The sequence below is a fragment of the Hypanus sabinus genome (assembly GCF_030144855.1).
Source record: "Hypanus sabinus isolate sHypSab1 chromosome X2 unlocalized genomic scaffold, sHypSab1.hap1 SUPER_X2_unloc_5, whole genome shotgun sequence".
Taxonomy (NCBI): domain Eukaryota; kingdom Metazoa; phylum Chordata; class Chondrichthyes; order Myliobatiformes; family Dasyatidae; genus Hypanus; species Hypanus sabinus.
The window spans coordinates 878,000-902,123 of NW_026779005.1; the positions used below are offsets into that span (position 1 = coordinate 878,000).

At 42.3% G+C, this 24,124-nt stretch overlaps 1 protein-coding gene across 1 annotated transcript; it reads right to left on the bottom strand.

Annotated features, from left to right (window-relative positions):
• Positions 1–2,983: 2,983 nt before the first annotated feature.
• LOC132385908 (zinc-binding protein A33-like) lies at positions 2,984–22,536 on the bottom strand. Its single transcript, XM_059958146.1, has 6 exons — positions 22,126–22,536; positions 21,434–21,529; positions 20,790–21,023; positions 18,955–18,977; positions 18,749–18,867; positions 2,984–7,843 (listed from the first exon to the last, which is right to left on the bottom strand). Exons 1-6 carry the CDS (start codon positions 22,534–22,536, stop codon positions 7,293–7,295), a joined length of 1,434 nt encoding a protein of 477 aa, XP_059814129.1. The 3' UTR covers positions 2,984–7,292.
• Positions 22,537–24,124: the final 1,588 nt, after the last annotated feature.

Here is a 24,124-nt window from a genome sequence, read left to right on the forward strand (position 1 = left end):
TGGCGATGGAGCGGAAGAGGAGGGGCTGGTCAAGGGCCGATTTCCTCCAGCCTATCGTAGTTCAGACTTAACACTGACGCCTGCTGTCATTGGCTGACATGCCTGTCACTCAAGTGGGAACTCGGAGGGTGATTAGTTTATGTGAACGTCAGTCAGCCTTCCTGTCTTTATGAGTTTGGATTTGGATTTATAACGGGACAGGAAGCAAATTGGGAGAAATGTGAGTTTTTATGTGATGGTGCATCAGTCTCCGAGTTACATTATTAACAATAAAAGGGCAAAGGCCGTGGTGAGGAAGGAGGTGATTTACTGGAGGTTATATGGAGATAATATTGGAAGGGATATCAAACTTGGAATTGTTTGGGATATGATTTAGAAAATGGGGGGATTTGTGGGGATCATAATATTCCTGTGTTGATTATTGAGGGCAAAATGATTGTTACTGAAACAGGGAAGGTTGGGTTACTGGCTGGGTCATTTGATGAGATTCATAATCAGGATAATTTAAGTGAAGAAATTAAACAATATAGGGATATGTTTTTTCAGTGAATACCCTGATGTGTTGGAAGTCTGCTGCAGCAATGATAGTATCACAGATGGAGAGATTTCTTTGTATGAATTTAAGAAGTCTATTAATAATGCAGGTCAGGTGTCTCCAGGAAAGAGTGATATTTGAAATTGTAATTGTATATAATTTGCATTTGTAAAATATTAAATATTTGAATTGTGCATCCACTTTCCTCATGGAAAATGGAAATAGTAGTGCCTGAAAACCTGGTAGATCCCCATTTGATCCTTCTAGTTAAGGGCCTATATCGTGAAAGTCTCATTTATGTAAACTTATGGAATGTATGGTAATCAAGCGCTTGAGTTATATTTTGGAAAGAGTGGTGATAAAGTGTTTTATTAGAGTGGATTTTGGAAGTGTGAAATGACATTAGATTCAGTTTTAGGTTTGGAAGATGATATTCGGAAAGCACAATTAAATAAAGATGTTGTAATAGCAGTATTGAGACTGAAAAGGGAAATGATATGGTAGAAAGGACTTTTGATTAAATTAGGAGTAAGGGGGTCATTGTATTTTTTTCTGAGTTTTTTTTTGTATGGACTGTCCAAGTAACGGTCGGCATGTTTGTGTCTATGAGATAGAGAATGGAATCCCACAAGGCAGTATTTGTAGCCCTTCATTATTTAATATTATGATTAATGATATTTTCTGTGAGATGGGAAAATGGGATTCCCTGGGTAAATCACAATATACAGATGACTTAGCTTTATGGATTTGAGGTATTAACTGCAATTTACAATTAATAGATCAAACAGTGGGCAGATTGATGAGGATTGTAAGCTTTCAGTCGTTAAAACACATTACGTGGTTTACAAACAGCATTAATAGACTTGCACTTGATTTTAACTTATGGGATTAATGTCTCGAGGAAGTGTCAGTGGTAAGATTTCTCAGTATGTGGATGAATAATAAGCTGATGGGGAAGCACCTGTCAGTAAAATAATTGATAAATATAAAGGAGCTTTAAATCTCCTCAGACATCTATGTGGGTATTCTTGGGTGCAACATGAAAATCTTTGTTGACCAATTATATTTGTTTAATTTGATCTGTTCATGATTATGTCTGTGTGGCTTGTGGATCACCTTCATCTTCAAATTAAAAGTGTTTGTATGTGATACAATTACAGACTTTTAATTGTGTTCTGGTGCGGTAATGTTGTCTCCTGCTTTGGCTTTACTGATTGCAATGGGACAATTGCCCTCAAAGTAACAGAGGTTCAAGTTGATGTCAACATACTGGATTAATTTGCGGGTCAAGGAAATGATCATCCTGTTAAAGTTGTGCTAGAGGACGGTTGGGAACATCACTAGAAGAGTGTTTTTTGTTTTGGGTGGCTGGGTTCTTACCATGCTGCGAATATGGGTGTATTTGATGACACAGTATGTCCCACTGTAGCGTTCTCTGTAACCCCACATTGTTTTTTCCATTGACTTCAGGTGATTTTACTTTTTACACGATCGGATTCGGTTCTGCCTGAGAGTCTGTTGGTCATCAGTATATTAATGAAAGTTATTATCATACAGTAACCATTTTTACAGATGAATCAAAAGATAATTTAATTGGGGATGTTGGTGTGGCTGTTTTTGTGTGCCTGAATAGCAGGTAATGATAAAGAAATGACTTATAGCCATTTATCAGCATAGAAAGCAGAATTCTTTGCCAACAGTTTAGGCTTACAGTGGATGGAGGAAATTGGTCCTTATAATTTGCTCAGAATACATTTCAGTTTTGATGAGTCTTAAACAGGTCATTCTGGCAGTAGGTCAGATTGACTGTTGGAAACTTGACAAACGGTATTTCATATATAAAGTTTGATTTATATGTCTGCACATTATGGGGCCTGCATATCACACTGTTGAGGGAAATGATGATGTTGACTGTTTAGCACCAAAAGCTGTTAAATGTTAAGCTGTGGATATAGACCTTCCACTTAGCAAATTAGAAGCTAAAGGGTTGGTAGTGTTAAGAATTAGGGGCTTATGGCAAGACGTAGGATAATGGACGTAAAGACAGACACCTTTCCAGAATACATAAACCTGTTGGGTTTATAGAAGAAGGGCTTAAAACAAGGGAAGGAATGATATTCACATGACAGAAATATCCACACTATGCTTAATTATGCCTTGAAACTAATTGGAAAACTTCATTCTGTGTCGTGTACATTTTGTCATTATGAAACCGTCGAAACACATACTATTTCAATGTGAAGCGTACAAGGCTGAAGAAAAATCAAATGCAGTCTTCAGTACAATCTTTGCGAGGGTAGATAGTTTTCAAATAAAAGCTATTAAATTATGGGACTGACTTTAAATCAATTCACAGTTTGAGCTGGAAAAGGCACGTAATAATTGTGTTAAACGTAAGGAAATAACATAAAGGATAGCAAAGGTGAGTGGGCTGTTGGAATACTGAGATGCTCTTTTTATTTATTTATTAAATTTTTAGAAAATTACAAAGAATAAATGTAATGAAAAATTAGTAAGAAAAAGAAAAATAATATTAGTCCTCCTCCCCATCCCCACCTTAACCCTTATCTAAAGAAAGAAATAAAGAAGAAAAAGATTGCCTCGATATTGGAGGATACCCACATCCTCCATGGAGTTCAAAATAATTTTAATATTTATTCTTACTTTCCCCAATTACATTATAATTTTATCTTCAAAGGACCTATATATTTAATCCTATCTTTTGTAGGTATGGGAGCCAAATTTTGAAAAATATATCATATTCATTTCTTAGATTATATGTAATTTTTTCAAGTGGAATACAACTATATATTTCATTATTCCAATAATCCATAGTTAAATATAACTCAGATTTCCAAGTAATTGCGATAACTTTTTTAGCTACTGCCAATCAATATTTATAATTTTTTTCTGATACATATTCAATTTAATTTTCGGTATTGTCCCTTCAATATCTCCTAATAAAAATAATATTGGACTATTTGGGAGTTGAACTCCAGTACTTTGTTCCAATAAAAGTCAGATATATCGAAAATGGTTGAATTTTAAAACAAGACCAAGTAGAATGTAAAAAAGTACCAATTTCTTGATTACATCGAAAGCATTGGTCAGACATATTTGAATTTAATCTATTTATTTTCTGTGGTGTTATATATAATTGATGTAAAAATTATATTGTATTAATCTAATTTGAACATTTATTGTATTTATCATACTATCAGAACATAATTTTGACCAACTTTTTCCAACAATTTTAACATTCAAATCAGTTTCCCATTTTTGTCTTGATTTATGAATTCCAGATTCAGTCTGTTTTTGAATCAAATTGTACATACAAGATGTAATTTTTTAAATTTTTCCTTTTTGAATTAATATTTCTATTTCACTAAGTTTTGGCATCAACATTGTTTGACCCAGCTTTTCTCGTAATTGTCCTTTAATTGAAAATAAGAGAAAAGAGTGTTGTTTGATATTTTATATTTATTTTTTCATTGCTCAAACGACATCAATACAATTACATATATATTTAATCCCCTTTTGGAACCAATTATGTAAAAGTTTATTATCCATTGTAAAAGGAATAAGCCTATTTTGAATTAAAGTTTATTTTTGCTAATAAAGATTTCTTTATCTTATCGTCCATATTTACCTTATTCCATAAATCATTCAAGTGTCTTAATATAGGAGATTCTTTTTTTTTCCCGTATCAATTTGGATTCCCATTTATATGTAAAATCTTCTGGTATGTTTTCTCCTATCTTATCTAATTTTATTCTAATCCATGCCGGGTTTTTTTTTCATCAAAAAAAGATGCAATAAATCTAAGTTGAATTGCTTTATCATAATTGTTAAAATTTGGAAGTTGTAACCCTCCTAAATCAAATTTACATCTCAATTTTTCCAATGATATTCTTGACATCTTTCCTTTCCAAAGAAATTTCCTTACATATTTATTTAGTTCTTGAAAAAACTTCTGCGGTAATTGTATTGGTAAAGTTTGGAATATATATTGCAATCTATGGAATATATTCATTTTTACAGCATTAACTCTACCTATTAATGTTATTGGTAACATCATCCATTTATCAAGATCCTCTTTTATTTTTTTTTAATCATGGCAAATAATTTTGTTTATATAAATTTTTTACATCATTGTCAACTCTGATACCTAAATATTTTATCCCATTTATTGACCATCGAAATTGAGTTACTAATCGACATTGATTATAATTTCCTTTTGTAAGGGGTAAAATTTCACTTTTATTCCAATTTAATTTATACCCTGATACTTTCCCGTATTCTTCCAATTTAAAAGATAATCTTTGCAAAGATTGTAATAGGTTTGTAAAATAAATCAAAACATCATCAGCAAATAAATTAATTTTATATTCTTCTTGATTAACTCTAAAACCGCCAATATCTGAATCTGTTCTAATTAATTCAGCTAATGGTTCTTTTGCCAATACAAATAAAGCAGGTGATAACGGGCAGCCTTGTCCAGTTGACCTCGTTAAGCAAAATGGTGTTGAAATCTGAGCATTTGTAACTACTTCAGCTTGAGGATTAGTATTTAAGGTTTTAATCCATTGTATAAAAGATTTTCCTCGCTCATATTTTTCCAATACCTTAAACAAAAAAATCCCATTCCAATCTATCAAATGCTTTTTCTGCATCCAAAGCAAATGCCACACTCATTTCCTCTCTTTTTTGTGCCAGATGAATTATACTAAGTAACCAGGTTAGATTATCCATTGATTGTAATAAAATCTGTTTGATCCATATGCATTAATTTTGGTAAATATTTAGATATTCTATTAGATAAAATTTTTGCTATTATCTTATAATCTGTATTCAACAAAGAAATAGGCCTATATGATGTTGGTTTTAGAGGATCTCTTTTTTTGGCAATACAGTTATGATCGCTGTTAAAAAAGATTGTGGGAGTTTATGCATTCTTTCCACTTGGTATATTAATTCCATAGAGGGAGGAATTAATATATCTTTAATTTTTTTTATAAAATTCAGGAGGAAAACCATCTTCTTCTGGGGATTTGTTACTCTCAAGTGATCCTACAGCTTCTTCAACCTCTTTTAATGTAAAGGGCATATCTAATCCTTTCTGTTCTTCCAAATTAAATTTCGGAAGGGTTATTTGTGATAAAAATTTATCCATCTCAGTAATCTTATTTTGTGATTCTGATTGATATAGTTCAGTATATAAAAAAAAAATAAAGTTTCATGAATTTCCAAAGGTTTATCAGCAACCTTATTTACACTTGTTCTAATTGCATTTATTGTTTTAAAAGCCTGTTCTGTTTTCAACTGCCAAGCAAGAATTTTATGTGATCTTTCACCTAATTCGTAATATTTCTGTTTAGTTCTCATAATTACTTTTTCTGTACGATATGTACGATATTATATTGTAGTTTTTTATTAACAAGTTGTCTTTGTTTTTGTTCTGTCATATATCTTTGAGATTCTTTTTCTAACTTTATATCTTTTCCCAATTTTCCTTCTTAATTTTAGATGTATAACTTATAATCTGACCCCTTAAATATGCTTTCATCGCTTCCTATAATACAATTTTACCCTCAACTGAATGTAAATTTGTATCCAAAAAAAATTGAATCTGTTTTTTCATAAAATCACAAAAATCTTGACGTTTTAATAAAATTGTATTAAATCTCCATCTAAGCTTTATGTCTATTTGAATAAAATGAATAATCTCTTTCTCTTGGATTAATTTTCCTCCATATATCAATCAGGTTTAAATCTTTCATTAATGATAAAGTTAGTTTTATTTCTTTTAATTTTGTAACAACTGTAGTTGACCTTTCCAAAACTGGATCTAAACAAAAATTAAAATCTCTGCCTATTAATATTTTATCATTTGCGTCAGCCAAGTTCAAAAAATCTTCTTGTATGAATTTTGCATCATTTTCATTTGGTGCATAAATGTTCATAAAATTCCATAATTCTGAAAAAATTTGACAATGTATAATCTCGTATCTCCCCACAGAATCAATTATTACATTTTGTATTTTAATTGGTAAAGATTTATTAACCGAAATTGCAACTCCTCTCGATTTTGAATTAAATGAAGTTGCTATAACATTTCCAACCCAATCTCTATTTAATTTCTTATGCCTGTGAAATTACTGAACACATCCTGGCCAGAAAAAAAAACTTAATCCCAATCCATTCTTCCCAGATCCTTTTTCATTTCCACAAAATTGGCCGTTCTCCAATTTTACCAGAACATTAAGCTGCAGTTCTGCCCCTCACTAATAGCAGTCATGTCGTTATCCCACGTGTCAACCCAAGCCCTAAACTCATCTGTTTTACCGACAATACTCCGTGCATTGAAATAGATGTACCTGAGAATATGTATATCGTCTGCTTTTTTTTTCATTTCCGTTTATACATGCAGTCCTCTCATGTTCCTTATCCTCCTGCACCTCACTATCTGCTCTGACACTCTGGTTCCCCTCCCTCTGCAAATCTAGATTAAATTCCCCGGAGCAGCACTGGCAAATCTACCCGCAAGAATGTTATTCCCCCCCCCCCCACGCCCAGTTTAGGGGCAAACCGTCCCGTCGGAACAGGCCCCACCTTCCCGGGAACAAAGCCCAATTGTCCAGAAACATGAAGCCCTCCCTCCTGCACCATCTCCTTAGCCACGTATTTAGCTGCACTCTCCGCACATTTATATTTACAGGGACTTTACTCCTGACGCCGGTCCCGGGACCCGACACGGTTACAGACCCGGAGCGGAACCGGAGCAGATTCTCAGCCACTGGTTCACATCCCAGGTCCGGAAGAGAGGATAAAGTTTCCCCGTGAATTTATTCCCAGTGAAGGTGTGGAGATGGGACTTGGTCTCCGCGTTGTAAAATGAAACTGTCCCGGACTCGTAACTGAGATAAACTCCCACCCTCCCGGGGATGGGACCGGCAGCGAGACGGGACTCGGGGGAGGGGCGACCGGACACGTCACAATCCCGATGTAACACGTCACCAAACCGCCCGATGAACCAGAATCCGGTCTCCGGACTCAGTCTGACCCGTCTCTTCCTCTCCACAGACTCTGCGGCGACTCCCAGACCCCAGAACCGATTCCCCGTCACCTCCACCTCCCAGTAATGTCTCCCCGATGTGAATCCCTCCGATCCCAGCACACAAGACCGGTTTGTGAATCTCTTCCCGGTGTCAGGGAGATTCCTCCAGGTCCCGGTACATCTCACACTCTTCCGATCCTCAGACACCTCGAGCAGCAGATTCGCCGTTTCCACATCCAGGGTGACAGAGACTGGGGGGAGAAGCAGAGAATTAGAGAGTCCCCGGGGATCGGGGGGAGACTCGGACAGCGCGGCCCCGGGGATCGGGGGGAGACTCGGACAGCGCGGCCCCGGGGATCGGGGGGAGACTCGGACAGCGCGGCCCCGGGGATCGGGGGGTGACTCGGACAGCGCGGCCCCGGGGATCGGGGGGAGACTGGGACAGCGCGACCCCGGGGATCGGGGGAGACTCGGACAGCGCGGCCCCGGGGATCGGGGGAGAGACTCGGACAGCGCGGCCCCGGGGATCGGGGGGAGACTCGGACAGCGGGGCCCCGGGGATCGGGGGGAGACTCGGACAGCGCGGCCCCGGGGATCGGGGGAGACTCTGTCCTAAATGGACATCCCTATAGTCGGAGGCTGTGCTCACCGTTCTCGACCCACCCACATCCTCCCAACATCAACTCTCTCCAGACAGGTGTCAGAGAGATCTGGCGAGACCCTTCATCAGGACCTGTGTAGCTTGGATTACCAGCATCTGCAGATTTTCTCCTGTTTGATTTTTAAAGCAGAAGTTGGTAAGTAAACTTCTTGATTGGCCAGAGTCTCAAAAGTTATGGGGAGGAGACTGGAGAATAGGGTTGAGAGGGATGATAAATCAGCCATTCTTCTGAACTCCAGTGAGTACAGGCCCAGAACCATCAAACACTCCTCATATGTTAACTCTTTCATTCCCGGAATTATTCTTGTGAATCATCTGCACCCCCTCCAATGTCAGCACATGATTTCCGATGGAAGGGACCCAAAACTGCTCACAATACTCCGTGTGGTCTGACCAATGCCTTATAAAACCTCAGAATTACACCCTTGCTCTTGTACTCTAATCCTCTCGAAATGAAAGCAAACATTGAGTTTGCCAATCTTACCACTGACACAAACAGCAAGTTAACCTTCAGGGAATCCTGCACAAGGACACCCATGTCCGTTTGCACCTCTGATTTTTGAATTTCGCCCTGTTTACAGAATTGTCTATGTCTTTATTCCTTCGATCAAAGTCGTACCTGCCTAAGTTTGTACCTGTCAAACTCTACCTGTACTACAAGATCCCTATTCCATATACTGGTGCATTCAAATAAGACCATAAGACAAAGCAGCAGAAGCCGGCCCTTCGGCCCTTCGAATCTGCTCCGCCATTTTATCATAAGCTGATCCATTCTCCCATTTAGTGCCACTCCCCCACCCTCTCACCATGACCTTTGATGCCCTGGCTACTCAGAGACTGATCAATCTCTGCCTTAAATACACCCAATGACCTGGACTCCACTGCCGCAACAAATTCACAGATTCACCACCCACTGGCTAAAAAAATTTCTTTGCATCTCCGTTCTGAGTGGGCGCCCTTCAATCCTTAAGTCATGCTCTCTCGTACTAGACTCCCCCACCATGGGAAACAACTTTGCCACATCCACTCTGTCCATGCCTTTTAAAATTCAACATGTTTCTGTGAGGTTCCTCCTCATTCTTCTAAACTGCACGGAGTTCAGTCCAAGAGTGATCAAATGTTCCTCAGATGTTAACCCTCTCATTCCCAGAATCATTCTGGTGAATCTGCTCTGAACCCTCTCCAATGTCAGAACATCCTTTCTTAAATAAGGAGCCCAAAACTGCACACAGTATTCCAAGTGAGGTCTTACCACTGCCTTATAGAGCCTCAACATCACATCCCTGCTCTTATATTTTATTCCTCTAGAAATGAATGTCAACCTTCTTCACCACCGACTCAACCTGGAGACTAACCTTAAGGGTATCCTGCACGAGCACCCTCAAGTCCCGTTGCATCTCAGAACTTTGAATTCTCTCTCCACTTAAATAATAATCTGACAACGTGCATGGCCATACACTTTTCAACATTGTATTTCATTTGCCACTTCTTTGACCATTCTCCAAATCTATCCAAGTCTCTCTGCAGACTCTCTGTTTCCTCAGGTGGGGGAGTTTCCACCTACCTTTGTATCATCAGCAAACTTAGCCACAAAGCCATCTTTTCCATAATCCAAATCGTTGATATACAACGTAAAAAGAAGCGGCCCCAACATGGACCCCTGTGGAACACCACTGGTAACTGGCAGACAACCAGAATGGGATCCTTTATTCCCACTCTCTGTTTCCTCCCAATCAGCCAACGCTCTATCGACAGATGTAACTTTCCCGTAATTCCATGGGCTCTTATCTTGTTGAGCAACCTCATGTGTGGCACCTTGTCAAAGGCCTTCTGAAAATCCAAATACACAACATCCACTGCATCTCCCTTGTCCAGCCTACTTGTAATCTCCTCAAGAGATTTCAATGGGTTTGTCAGGCAGGATTTTCCTTTAAGGCAACCATGCTGAGTTTGGCCTATCTTGTCATATGCCTCCAGGTACTCCGTAACCTCATTCTTGACAATTGACTCCCACCGATGTCAAGCTAACAGGTCTATAATTCACTTTTTGCTTCCTTGCCCCTTTCTTAAATACCAGAGTGGCATTTACAATCTTCCACTCCTCCGGAACCATGTCAGAATCTATTGACTTTTGAAAGATCATTGCTAATGCCTCCGCGATCTCCACAGCTACTTCCTTCAAAACACAAGGGTGCATTCCGCCTGGTCCTGGAGATTTATCTACCCTGAGACTATTCAGCTTCCTGAGTACTTTCTCTGTCGTAATTATGACAGCGCACACTTCTCTTCCCTGACACCCTTGAGTGTCCGGTATACTGCTGATATCTTCCTCAGTGAGGACTGATGAAAATACTCGTTCAGTTCCTCAGCCATCTCCTTATCTCCCATTACAATTTCTCCAGCATCATTTTCTATCGGTCCTATATCCACTCTCACTGGTTTTTTACTCTTTATATACTTGAAAAAGCTTTTGGTATCTTCTTTGATATTATTTGCTAGCTTTCTTTCATAGTTCATCTTTTCCCTCTTAATGGCCTTCTTAGTTTCCTTTTGTAAGCTTTTAAAAACTTTCCAATACTCTGTCTTCCCAGTAATTTTTGCTTCCTTGAATTCCCTCTCCTTTGCTTTTACTTTGGCTTTCACTTCTCTTGTCAGCCACGGTTGCATCTTTTTCCATTCGAAAATTTCTTCTTTTTTGGAATATATCTGTCTTGCATATTCCTCACTTCTCGCATAAACTCCAGCCACTGCTGCTCTGCTGTCCTCCCGCTAGTGTCCCTTCCCAGTCAAATTTGGCCAGTTCCTCTCTCGGCCACTGGAATTTCCTTTACTCCACTGAAATACTGACACATCAGATTTCTGCTTCTCTTTCTCAAATTTCACAGTGAAGTCAATCATGTTAAGATCACTGTCACCTAACAGTTCCTTCACCTCAATCTCTCTAATCACCTCTGGGTCATTACACAATATCCAATCCAGTACCTCTGATCCCCTAGTGGGCTCAACAACAAGCTGTTCTGAAAAAGCATCTCGTAGACATTCTACAAATTCTCTCTCTTGAGATCCAGTGTCGACCTGATTTTCCCAATCCACTCGCATGTTAAAATCCTCTCAATTATCATAACACTGCCCCTCTGGCAAGCCTTTTCTATTTCCTGTTGTAATTTGTAGTCCACATCGCTGCAGCTGTTAGGAGGCCGGTAGATAACTGCCATCAGGGTCCTTTTACCCCTGCGATTTCTTAGCTCAACCCATAAAGATTCTGCACCTTCCAATCCTATGTCACCTCTTTCCCATCCCCCTGCCAAATTAGTTTAAACCCTCCCTAACAGCTCTATTAAACATTTCTGCTATGATATATATCCCCTTCGGGTTCAGGTGTAACCCATCCTTTTTGAACAGTTAATACTTCCCCCAAAAGAGATCCCAATGATCCAAGAATCTGAAGCCCTGCCCCCTGCACCAGTCTCTCAGCCACACATTCATCAGCCTGATCCTACTATTCTTGCCCTCGCTAGCACGTGGCACAGGTAGCAATCCTGAGATTACTACCCTGGAGGTCCTGCTTCTCAGCTTCATTCTTAACTCCCAGAAATCTCTCTTCAGGACCTCCTCCCTTTTCCTCTCCATGTCATTGTTACCATCATGTACCAAGACAGCTGGCTGCTCGCCCTCTCCCTTCAGGATATTCTGGACCCAATCCGAGACATCCCGTACCCTGGCACCTGGGAGGCAGCCCACCATGCGGGTATCTCTATCAGGCTCACAGAATCTCCTGTCTGTTACCCTGACTATGGAATCCCCTATGACTACCGCATTCCTCTTCTCCCTCCTTCCCTCCTGCACAACAGCGCCAGGCTCAGTGCCAGAGACCCGCTCACCGTGGCCGTCTCCTGTCAGGTCATCCACCTCAACAGCATCCAAAACGATATACTTGTTGCTGAGGGGGGCAGACACAGGGTGCTCTCCACTACCCTGGCATTTCCCTTCCCTCTCCTGACAGTCACCCAGTTTTTTGACCTCTTTAGCCTAGGGATGACTACCTCCCTGTAGCTCCTGTCTATCACCTCTTTGTTTTCTCTAATAAGCAGTAGGTCATCAAGCTGCTGCTCCAGATCCCTAACACGGTCTCCGAGGAGCTGAATCTCGGTTCACCTGGTGCAGATGTGGCTATCAGGGAGGCTGGAGGTCTCCCAGGATTCCCACATCTGACACCCTGAACAAAGCACTAACCCTGCAGACATGCTACCTAATTCTACAGGAATGAAACAAAGAAAGATAGGTCTACTCACCCACTTACTTCACCAAGCACATGAACTTTTTAAAGCATTAGCTAATGTGCCCTGCTGTTCCCCCGTCCGTCCAGGCCGATTTGCCAAGGGGAGAAAAAGAGTCGGTTCCTCGCTCTCGGCTCTTCCCGTTACCGCCTGAGCCTGTTGAGCCAAAGCCCTACACTCTGCTGCCACCCACTCCGCTGCCCGCTGTATAGGGTGGTCATCTTTTTAAACTCTCCGTGCTGTCCTGCGCAGTCTCGCCGTTCTAGTACGCAAAGTTTTTTTTTTACACTGCCTTCCTTCAGAATTTAGCTCCCACGCTGCCCTTCTTGTCCCAATCTACAAAAACCACCTTCAGTCGTGTATTCATCAGCCTATTCCACACTGTCCACATGAAATTCAGCAAGGCCTTTGATGTCGATGATAGACCACACTTGGAGCATTGTCTGCATTTCCGGTTCCCGAATATGGGGACGATGTCATTACACTGGACAGGAGGCTTCAGGAGGATGTTACCAGGACTGGGGGCTTGGGTTAAAAGCAAAGAGTGAGTAAGCGTGGGCTATTCAGCTGTAGTGTAGGATGTTCAGGTGTGACCCCTTATCAAGGTAAATAATTCTAAGGAGCTTAAATAACGTTCTTTTTCCAAGAAATGGGAGTACAGAACCAAAGGCCTCCGATTGAAAGTGAGATGGGAAATTGGGTAACATTCTCAGAGAGAGGGAGGTTGGTGAACGGAATTTGCCCTCAGACGCTGTCGAAACAGGTAAAAAATAACATATTTTAAAATAAATACACAGATGGGAAATGGTTAGAGGGATGGGGGGGGGAAAACACACACAAATGGGACAGGCTCAAGAAGACATCTTAGTCTTGCAGATTGATGAAGTGGGCTGTGAGTTAAACATCCATCAAACCCTCCCAGATCATCCTCCTGAGGAATCTCACCCCGGAGTCTGTCTGTGAAGTGTTGATGTGACGTCACGTCAGATGGCAGCTCAGTGCCACAGAACAGACAGACTGGGTAAGGACGGCAGATTTCAATCCTAAATGGGAATTTATGCCTATTTCTGTGGCTGTGTGTCACACTCTGATAGTATATCGCGCGCGCGCGCGTGTGTGTGTGTGTGTGTGTGTGTGTGTGTGTGTGTGTGTGTGTGTGTGTGTGTGTGTGTTTTGATTGTGGTAAATATCCGTGTGGTGTGTATACACATTGAAGGAGAGTATGCACATTGAAGAAGTTTTTATGTTACAGTGTGTCATCACAAGTCTGGTGTGTGTTGACAATGTGTCACACGTGATTGAGTTGTTTAAATCAATAAATGACTGTCTCTGAAGAGTCTGGTTTCCAGGTTACTGAGGGAAATAACAACGTACATTGCTGAGGCTCTGACTACAATCTGCCAATCCTTCCTGTGTGTGTGTGTGAGGGAGCTTTGCCAGGCCGGTTATGCTGTGTGTGCTTCTCCCGAGATGAAATCTTGACCCATGTCAATGCTTGTTGGTGTGTCCGAGCTCATTCTCACAATGCTTCAATGTAAGTGGTCTGATCACCATAAGACATAGGAGCAGAATTAGGCCATTTTCCTATCGAGTCTGCTCCGCCATTCAATAATTGCTGATCCTTTTTTCCCTCCTCAGCCCCACTCCCTGGTCTTCTCCCCGTAACCTTTGATGCTGTGTCCAATCTAGAACCTATCAAGCTCTGCCTTAAATACACCCAACAGGTTCCACAAATTCAACAGCTGCTGGCACAAATTTCTCCACATGTTTTAAATAGATTCCCCCTCTGTCTTGAGGCTGTGCCCTCTTGTCCTAAACTCCACCACCATGGGAAACATCCTTTCCACATCTACTCTGTCTAGGACTTTCAACATTCGAAAGGTTTCTAGGACTTTCAACATTTGAAAGGTTCCAATGAGATTCCCCCTCATCTTTCTAAATTCCAGCGAGTACAGACACAGAGCTATCAAACTTTCCTCGTATGATAACCCTTTCATTCCTGGAATCATCCTTATGAAATGAACCTTCTGCAATGCCAGCACATCTTTTCTTAGACGAGGAGCCCAAAATTGTTCACAATACTCAAGGTGAGTCTTCACCAGTGCCTTATAAATCCTCAGCATCACATCCCTGCTCTTGAACTGAATGCTATTTGAACCGATTGAATTCAATGCTAACATTGGATTTGCCTTCCTCACCAGTGACTCTACCTTCAAGTTAACCTTTAGAGAGTTCTGCAGAATGACTGCTAAGTCCAATTTCGTCTCAGATTTTTTGATTTTTTCCCCATTTGAAAAAAAAATCTGCACATTATTTCTACGACCAAAGTGCAGGACCATGTATTTTCCAACATTGTATATAATTTGCCAATTTCTTTCCCATTCTCCTCATCCATGTCCTTGTCCAGCCTAACTGTTTCCTCAACACTACCGGCCCCTCCGCCAATCTTCGTATCATCTGCAAAACCTGGAAACAAAGCCATCTACTCTAGGACAAGAGGGTGTGACTTCATGATTGAAGGACGTCCTTTTAGAACTGAGATGTGGAGAAATTACTTTAGTCAGTGTCTGTGGAGAATCTGTGGAATTTGTTGCGACATGTGGCTGTGGAGGCCAAGGCATATTTAAGGCAGAGATGTACCGGTTCTCATTTAGCCAGGGCATCAAATGGTATGGGGTGAAAGCAGGGGAGTGGGGATGTCCGGAAGAATTGGGTCTTCCCATGACTGAATATTGGAGTAAACCCAATGGGCCGAATGGCCTATTTCTTTTCCTATATCTTATTTTCTATTCCATTAGCTAAATCTTGATATACAGTATACAATGAAGGTGTCCTAACACCTGTGTCCCTGTGGAACACGACTCACTGGCAGCCAACCAGGAAAGGTTCCGTTTACTCCCATTCGCTGTTTCCTACCAATCAGCCAATGTTCTAACCATGCCTGTAACTTTTCTGTAATACCATGGCCTCTTAACCTGGTTACCACCTTCATGTTTGGCACTTTGTCAAAGGCCTTCCGAGATTCCAAATATACAACATCCACTGCATCCCCTTTATCGATCCTGCTTGTAATCTCCTCAAAGAATCCCAACAGGTTTGTCAGGCAGGATATTCCCTAACGAAGCCATGCTGACTTGTCCTATCTTGTCCAGTGTCACCAAGTATTCCATAACCTCATACTTAACAACTGACTCCAATTTCTTCCCAACCACAGAGGTGAGGCAAACTGGTCAATAATTTCCTTTCTGCTGCCTTCCTCCTTACTTAAAGAGTCAAGTGACATTTGCCATTTTCCAGTCCTCTGGCACCATGCCAGGGTCCAATGATTTTGAAAGATCATTTGGAATGCCTCCATAATTTCTACTGCGACCTCTTTCAGAACACTAGGGTGCAGTTCATCTGGTCTGGGTGACTTATGCATCTTTAGGGTTTTCAGCTTTTTGAGCAGCTTCTCCCTTGTAACAGTAACTGCACTCACTTCTCTTCCCTCGCACTCTTCAACACCGGGCACAGTGCTGGTGTCTTCCACGGTGAAGACTGGTGCAAAATATTTGGCTTATCTGCCATCTCTTTATCCTCTGTTATTCTGTATCCAGCCTCATTTTCTAGCTGTCCTATATCCACTCTCATCTCTGTTTTATTTTTTTACAATACTTGAAAAACAATTTGATATTGTTTGTTATCTTGTTTTCCAAAGATAGGTGTGTAAAAAGGTCCTGAAGGATCATTGGATACCAGAGTCACCCCAACCACAAACTGTACCAGTTGCTGCCATCCGGGATATGGTACCGCAGCATAAAAGCCGGGAGCAACAGGCTCCGGGACAGCTTCTTCAACCAGACCAGTTCAATTCAAATCAATTTCTTGTTTATTTTTTCCCACCCAATCATCCTTTTAGTTCCTCTCTGTAGATATTTAAACGCTTCCCAATCCTCTCCCTTCCGAATAATTTTTGTTTAGTTGTATGCCCTCTCCTTTGCCTTTACATTAACTTGTCTTCCCTTGTCAGCCATGGTTGTACTATTTCGCCATTTGAGTATTTATTTATTTTTGGAGTATATCTATCCTCATTTTCCCAGAAACTGACACCATTTCTGCTCTGCTCTCATCCCTGCTCTGCTCTCCTCCCAATTTGCTTTGGCCAACTCCTCACTCAGACCGCTGTAATTTCTTTCACTCCTCTGAAATACTACAACATCAGACTTTACTTTCTCCTTATCAGATTTCAAGTTGAACTCGGTCATGTTGTGAGCTCTGCCTCCTAAGGTTTCTTTTAACTACTCACCTCTGGTTCAATACATAACACCCAATCCAGTAGAGCTGTTCCCCGAGTAGGCTCAACGACAAACTGCTCTAGAAAGCCATCACATTGCATTCAACAAACTCACTCTCTTGAGATCCTTTACCAACCTGATTTTCCCAATTGACCTGCATGTTGAAATCTCCCATGATTATCATAACATTGTCCTTTTCATCAGCCTTTTCTATTTCCAGTTGTAATCTGTGGGCCTCAACCCACTGACTGTTGGGAGGCCTGTATATGACTGGTGTCTGTGTCATTTTTACTTTTGCAGTTCCTTACCTCAACCCACAAGATTCAACATCTTCCAATCCTATGTCACATCTTGCTACTGATTTACCAGCAGAGCCACACCACTCCATCGGCCTTCCTTCCTTCCTCCGATACATTGTGTAACCTTGAACATTCAGATCCCATCTACAACCATCCTTCAGTCAAAATTCAGTGATGGCCAGAACATCATACCTAACAATCGGTAATAGTGCAACAAGATCATCCACCTTATTTCTCATACTCCATATATTGGAATATAACACTTGGTGTACTGTATCTGCTACCCTTTTTAATTCTGCATCCCTAATGCACTGATACTCACCCTACTGGCTGCAATTTTCTCCTCTCATCTGTCCGCCCTATCTGACAGTCTGACTGGACGCTATCTTTGCATTTTTACCATCAGTCTTATCCCTTCACTCCAGTTCCAACACCCCCTCCCCCCACCAAATTAGTTTAAATCCTCCCCAACAGCTCTATCAAACCACTCTGTGAGAATATAGTTCTCCCTCGGGTCGAGGTGCGACCCATCCCTTTTGAGTAGGTCATTCCTCCACCAGAAGAGATCCCAATGATCCAAGAACCTGAATCCCTGTCCCCAGCACCATCTTCTCAGCCATGTTTATCTGTCAAATTATCCTGTTTCTACCCTCACCAGCACGTATCACATGCAATAATCTGGAAATTACAACCCTGGGGGTGCTGCTTCAGTGCTTTCTACCAAGCTCTCCAAATTCTATTTCCAGGACCTCTTTGTTTTTACTTCCAATGTCATTGTCACAAATTTACAAAGATATCTGGCTCTTTTCCCTCCCTCTCTAAAATGCTGCGGACACGATTCGAGGCATCCCTGACCCTGGCACCCAGGAGGCAACATACCATTCGAGTGTCCCGTTCACATCAATAGATTCTCCTGTCTGTTCCCCTGACGATTCCCTAATGCACTGATACCCATCCCTGACCCTGGCACCCAGGAGGCAACATACCATTCGGGTGTCCCGTTCACATCAATAGATTTTCCTGTCTGTTCCCCTGACGATTCCCTAATGCACTGATACCCATCCCTGACCCTGGCACCCAGGAGGCAACATACCATTCAGGTGTCCCGTTCACATCAATAGAATCTCCTGTCTGTTCCCCTGGCGATTCAGTCCCCGATCACGACCACTCCCCTCTTCTGCCTCTAACAACAATGAGAGATGCTGATCCGGAAGGGGGAAGACCTGTGTCAGTCAGAGTCTGCACTCACAGGGCACATGAACGACTTGTGTATTTTCCTGACAATCCCTGTCACCACACTGATACTCATTTTTATTCCTGACAATATTATTGTCAGTATTAAATTCTCAGCTCCTCTGGTAGATCCAGACTTATGTCCTGGTGTGTTAATGCATTTGCCTGGGATTGGAACACAGTGGTTCATCTGACAGTCCCGTATATTGATTGTGTTGTGACCCTGTGCTGGTATGTTCAGGGGTCTGACATCTCCAGCTGACCATGTGACAGTGATGCCTCCCAGTCGGTGGGGTTGATGTGGAATAAACTTCAGTTCCCCTTCAGCCCAGTATTACAGACAATCTTTGCCTCACATTGGAACTAAATTGAGCTTCATAAACAAGGGGAAATGAATCGTTGTACGTTTTACCTCGATTAATAGCATCAAGCGTTTCTCTCAGCACTGTGTTCAACAAATAGGGGTGATCGAATTTTTCAACCGGTAGGGTCTCATCTGTCACTGCTAATTCCTGGACATCGTCATTAATCCTGTAAATATTAAACTACTGGTTATAAATTGCTATTCTGAACTATCTTACAAATCCATTCAGTGTTTCAGTAAAGAGCCTGTCCTACCTCCTGTTCCGACGAGCTTCCTCCTGAAATAAATAAAACACAAATCTGATTAGACTTGGACTTACTGTCCACATCCTGAATTTCATCCAAATCATTACAAGGTGTTGAAAATTCGCACTCCCACAATCACTCAGACACACGGACAATACAGAACCATGAATTTACAGGGAAAGTTTCTGAATATCAGACCATTACTGAGTGGATGAATCTTACAGGGAAGACAGGACAGGCTGTGCATTATCATCTGGATATGACGTCAGTGTGATAGGATGGAGGAATTTAAGATCAGTGATGTCTCTGATTTTGTGCGGGTGAAGGAAGTACCTCAATGTATGGGAAGACTCGTGGGGATATATAATTCCAGATGGATTTTAACAAATTCCACAAGAAATTTAGTGAGGAGGATGTGAAACTCGCTGCCACAGGAGTGGATGAAATGGAACAGCAGAGACTGACTGTAATGGGGAGGCTGGATAAACACGTGAGGGACCAGGGAGTTCGGGGCACTGTTGCTGGTTGTGGTGAGTAGGTGGCAGGAGGATTGTGAAGCAGGGAAACTGATAGAAGATGGACCTAATGGCCTGTTTATGATAGAGAATGGGATATAATCCCATGTGAAATATATCCAGAAAATAAAGAGACAGTGAAAGTTTCCATAATCTGATGGAAACCGGATATGGAGGATAAGTCTAATGTGTGGGTCACATTCTTTGTTCTCACTGATTGACAGAGACCCTCACACCAACAGCAACAGACACACTCACAGCCTGTGACTGGAACTGGGTGTTAATGGAAATTTCAAAGGATATTTAGTGCAGTAATTAAGGAAACAGTCAGCAGCTCTGTGTTATGATCGGAGTAAATAATTTCAGAGAGATTTGCATTTTGTCCTGGGGTGTACAGAAGTTGTGGAAGCCCTCTCTTAGGACAATAGACAATAGACAATAGGTGCAGGAGTAGGCCATTCGGCCCTTCTGTCCAGCACAGCCATTCACTGTGATCATGGCTGATCATACACAATCAGTGCCCCATTCCTGCCCTCTCCCCATATCCCTTGACCCCGCTAGCTATAAGAGCTCTATCTAACTCTCTCTTGAAAGTATCCAGAGACTTGGCCTCCACTGCCTTCTGGGGCAGAGCATTCCACATATCCACCACTCTCTGGGTGAAAAAGTTTTTCCGCATCACTGTTCTAAATGGCCTACCCCTTATTCTTAAACTGTGGACTCTAGTTCTGGACTCACCCATCAGCGGGAACATGCTTCCTGCCTCCAGCGTGTCCAATCCCTTAATAATCTTATTATTATGGGACAACAACAACCCTGAATAGATGCAACAATTGTCTGGTGAGAAACAGTTTGCTGCCATTTGTAAATGCTGTGTGTCGGAGAAACACGTCTGTTTTCTGTCTGCATTGTATTCTGTGTTACGTGTTTATTATGGTAACTCGTCACCTGAGTGGGGACGTGGTAAAAGCGAAGGGAAAAGGTTACGTATCTGTACATTGTTCTGGGCAGTTTTGAGCTGGGAACGGGCGGATGTCATTCTGTTCTTGACCGCTGTGTTGCAGCTTACTTTACAATGAATTACCCTGAAGTTTCATCGCTTCAAGATTGTGTTTTTTTAATGAAGGACTGAAAGCGTATCTTGGACATTTTGAAATGTCATTATTGGAGTGATTGGAGGGCACATCATGCAGGTAAAACGGCTTGTGTGAGGTCGCCAGCAGCGGCAATTGATTTGTTAGAATTGGCCCCTGTGCTGTGTTTATTTCAAATATACCACTGTTCATTTAGTGCCTTTTGACAGAAACAAATTGAAATATAATCCCTCACCTTGAGAAATATCACGCTGTCTTTCTGATCCATCTGTTCCTTTAACTTAGTGATTTCCTCCTGAATAATCCTTATATTCTCTTGAAGAGCTAGAAGATTTTTCTCCATTGGTTTGAGAATCCTCTTCTCTTCTTCCCTGAGATCCCTGAGTAAACTCTGCTCTTTCTCAGTGATAATCTGGCGCAGTTCAGCAAACTGGGATGTGATGTGGGACTGAAGGCTGTGTGACTGTTCCTGTCGAAGGAAAGGTGAAGATTAATATACTGCATTGCTGTGCTCTGTTTCCTTTTGTCGTTGAGTTCGGTCTATTGGAGTCCATGCTACTTCTGAGTGCATTCCCGTCAACTCCATTCCGTCAAGTTTTCCTGAAACCTATTATCACTTATTGACCCATAAACTCCCATCTGATTCACACACACCCTCCCCACCTTTACAGGGTTAACGGTAATTAGCCATTCATCCGGCATGTCCCTGGGATGTGTCGGAATCTTTCGTGGTCACAGGGAGAGCATGCAAACTCCACACAGACAGCAGCAGAGGTCAGGATCGAAACCAGGTCACTAGAGCTGCAATACTCGGCTATTCTGCATTAAAGGGAGCAAAACTCGATAGTAATATCAGAAATTCCGCTCAGGAAGCCTCACCAGAACTCCGGAAATCTTCTCTTTCTGTTGCTGCTCCTTTTCCTGGAAGTCTGATTTCTTTTTTGTGAGAGAGTCGAAGGAAGATTTTATCTGATCCTGGAAGTCAGAGAGTGAAGGAAATAGAAACAAAGATGCATCAAAAGAAACAGGTGATCAAACCCGATTATCACACAAAATGCCGGAAGAACTCAGTGAGTCAGGCAGCATCTATTCAGAGGAAATAAACAGCCGGTGTTTCGGGATGAGACCCTTCATTTGGACTGGGAAGGAATGGGACAGGAGCCAGAATAAAAAGGTTGGGGATGAGAACCAGCTGACAGGTGACGGGTGAGACAACGTGAGGGGGAACGTGGGGGAGGGTGATGAAGTGAGAAGCTGAGAGGGGACAGGTGGAAGAGGTAAAGGGCTGGAGAAGAAGGAATCTAATACGAGAGGACAATCGACCATGGAAGAAACGGGAGGAACTGGGCTGTTTGCGGCCCTGAATGGTGACGAGGGAGGAGGTTAGGAGTCAGGTGTAGCACTTGTCCCGCTTGCAGGTGTCGGTGCCAGGAGGGAGATCAGTGGGGAGGAGCGAGTGGATCAGGGAGTTACAGAGCTTACGTGGACAGTTGTGGGGAGGGGTGGGTCTGGGCTGTTAAGTGTAATGTAATATGTTAATATGTTAAGTATTAAACTAACGTTAGTTTTACCTTGTAGATTTTAACAGCTTCTTTAATCGGCATGAAGCGGTGCTTTCTGTGTTCCTGCGCGTCTCTACAGACCAGACAGATCAGTGACTTGTCCGTTTCACAAAACAGCTTCAGTTCTTCCTCATGTTCCTCGCAGTGACGTTTACTTTCCTTCCCTTTCGGGTTCAGGCTTAGATTCCGAACTTTTTGTGTCAGATTTGCTAAGGCCCGATTCACCCTGAGGGTGCGGTCAGCAAACTCCTCTCTACATTCCGGGCAGGAGTTTCTCTCCTCCCTTTCCCAACACCGTGTGATACAAGAGCGACAGAAGTTGTGTCCGCACTCCAGTATAACCGGATCGATGAAGAAATCCAGACAGACGGGACAAATCACCTCCTCGCTCAAACTCTCGGTCTCTCCTTTCGAAGCCATGTTAACTCCAGCACTTCCTGATTCAGAATGCTTTCACTTTCGGGGAGCTGCTGTTCAGCTGCAGTACCGCGATTGTCCACTACGCGCGCTGCAGTCTCAGGGAGTGAACATTATGTTGCTGTCTGAGGGAGAAATTCTATCTATTTCAAGGAGGGATTAGAAACAGATTAAGCATGTCGGAACAGTCTCAGGGATGAACATTCTGCTGCTGGATGTGTTCAATGGGAAGTAATGGTGGTAATCGCAGGGTGAGATCAGCAACACATTAAACAGATCAGAACATAAATGAAAATTCGGCCGTAGACTGTCTGAGCCCGGCTCCGAAAGGAGCGGCGTTGGGCCTGGGGTTTGCAACCTCGTCCCGAAAAGTGGCAGTGCACAGAAATGTCAAATGAACCTCCAAAGACCTCATCCCCGGGATCGGAAGGACCTTCCCCTGGAAGACGATTGAAGTCCAGCGGAGAAAGGAGAAGCCACAGGGCCGCTAACCTTCGCCCTGGACAGGGGACTCTGACGAGCTGCTGTTGACGGCCTCTGTCCCGGTAGGCGTGATGGGCTGAAGAAGAAGCAGAACAGAAATAAAGCCGGAGAGAAGAGCCTGGTTCAGTCTGAGGCAGGACTGAAAGGGACAAGTTCTGAAACGAGAGGCACAAGAGACTGCAGATGCTGGAATCTCGAGTAACAAATTCGAGGGACTAAGCAGGTCAGGCAGCATCTGTGGAGAGAAATGTAAAATCGACTCGGGAACAACACAGGATGACTACACTCACTTACCGTCCATTGAGATGCTCCCACAACCAATCATCGGAACAAAATGAGTGAAATCGGAGGTGGTTTGACTGAGACTGATCGCATTGGGCCTGTCTCAGAATTACAGAAGTAAAAGGGACAGGCTCAATCTCACAGGATAGTGACAGGATCGGGGCAGGAACAGCAGGACTTGTTCAAGTATATAAAAATACAGGTGAGAGCAGATACAGGACAGATAGAAAATGATGCTGGAGAAATTGTAATGGGAGATAAGGAGATGGCTGAGGAACTGAACGAGTATTTGCATCAGTCCTCACTGAGGAAGATATCAGCAGTATACTCAAGGGTGAGTATTCCCGGACACTCAAAGGTGTCAGGGAAGAGAAGTGTGTGCAGTCACAATTACGACAGAGAAAGTACTCAGGAAGCTGAATAGTCTAAGGGTAGATCAATCTCCAGGACCAGATGGTATGCACCCTTGTGTTTTGAAGGAAGTATCTGTGGAGATCGCGGAGGCATTAGCAATGGTCTTTCAAAAGTCAATAGATTCTGGCCTATTTCCGGAGGACTCCGCTATTTAAGAAGGGGGCAAGGAAGCAAAAAGAAAATCATAGACCTGTTAGCTTGACATCGGTGGTTGGGAAGTTTTTGGAGTCGATTGTCAAGGATGAGGTTACCGAGTATCTGGAGGCATATGACAAGATAGGCAGAACTCAGCATGGTTTCCTTGAAGGAAAATCCTGCCTGACAAACCTAGTGCAATTTTTTGAGGAAATTACAAGTAGGCTAGACAAGGGAGATGCAGTGGATGTTGTGTATTTGGATTTTCAGAAGGACT

What these genes read in the sequence shown, in the direction of transcription:
- LOC132385908 (XM_059958146.1), bottom strand. Translation starts at nt 22,536, where the DNA reads ATGGCTTCGAAAGGAGAGACCGAGAGTTTGAGCGAGGAGGTGATTTGT. An exon ending in ACAGCGTGATATTTCTCAAG is followed by an intron (nt 18,978 to 20,789) that starts GTGAGGGATTAT and finishes TATTTATTTCAG; the next exon opens with GAGGAAGCTCGTCGGAACAG. An exon ending in GCTTGATGCTATTAATCGAG is followed by an intron (nt 7,844 to 18,748) that starts GTAAAACGTACA and finishes TTCTCCCCCCAG; the next exon opens with TCTCTGTCACCCTGGATGTG.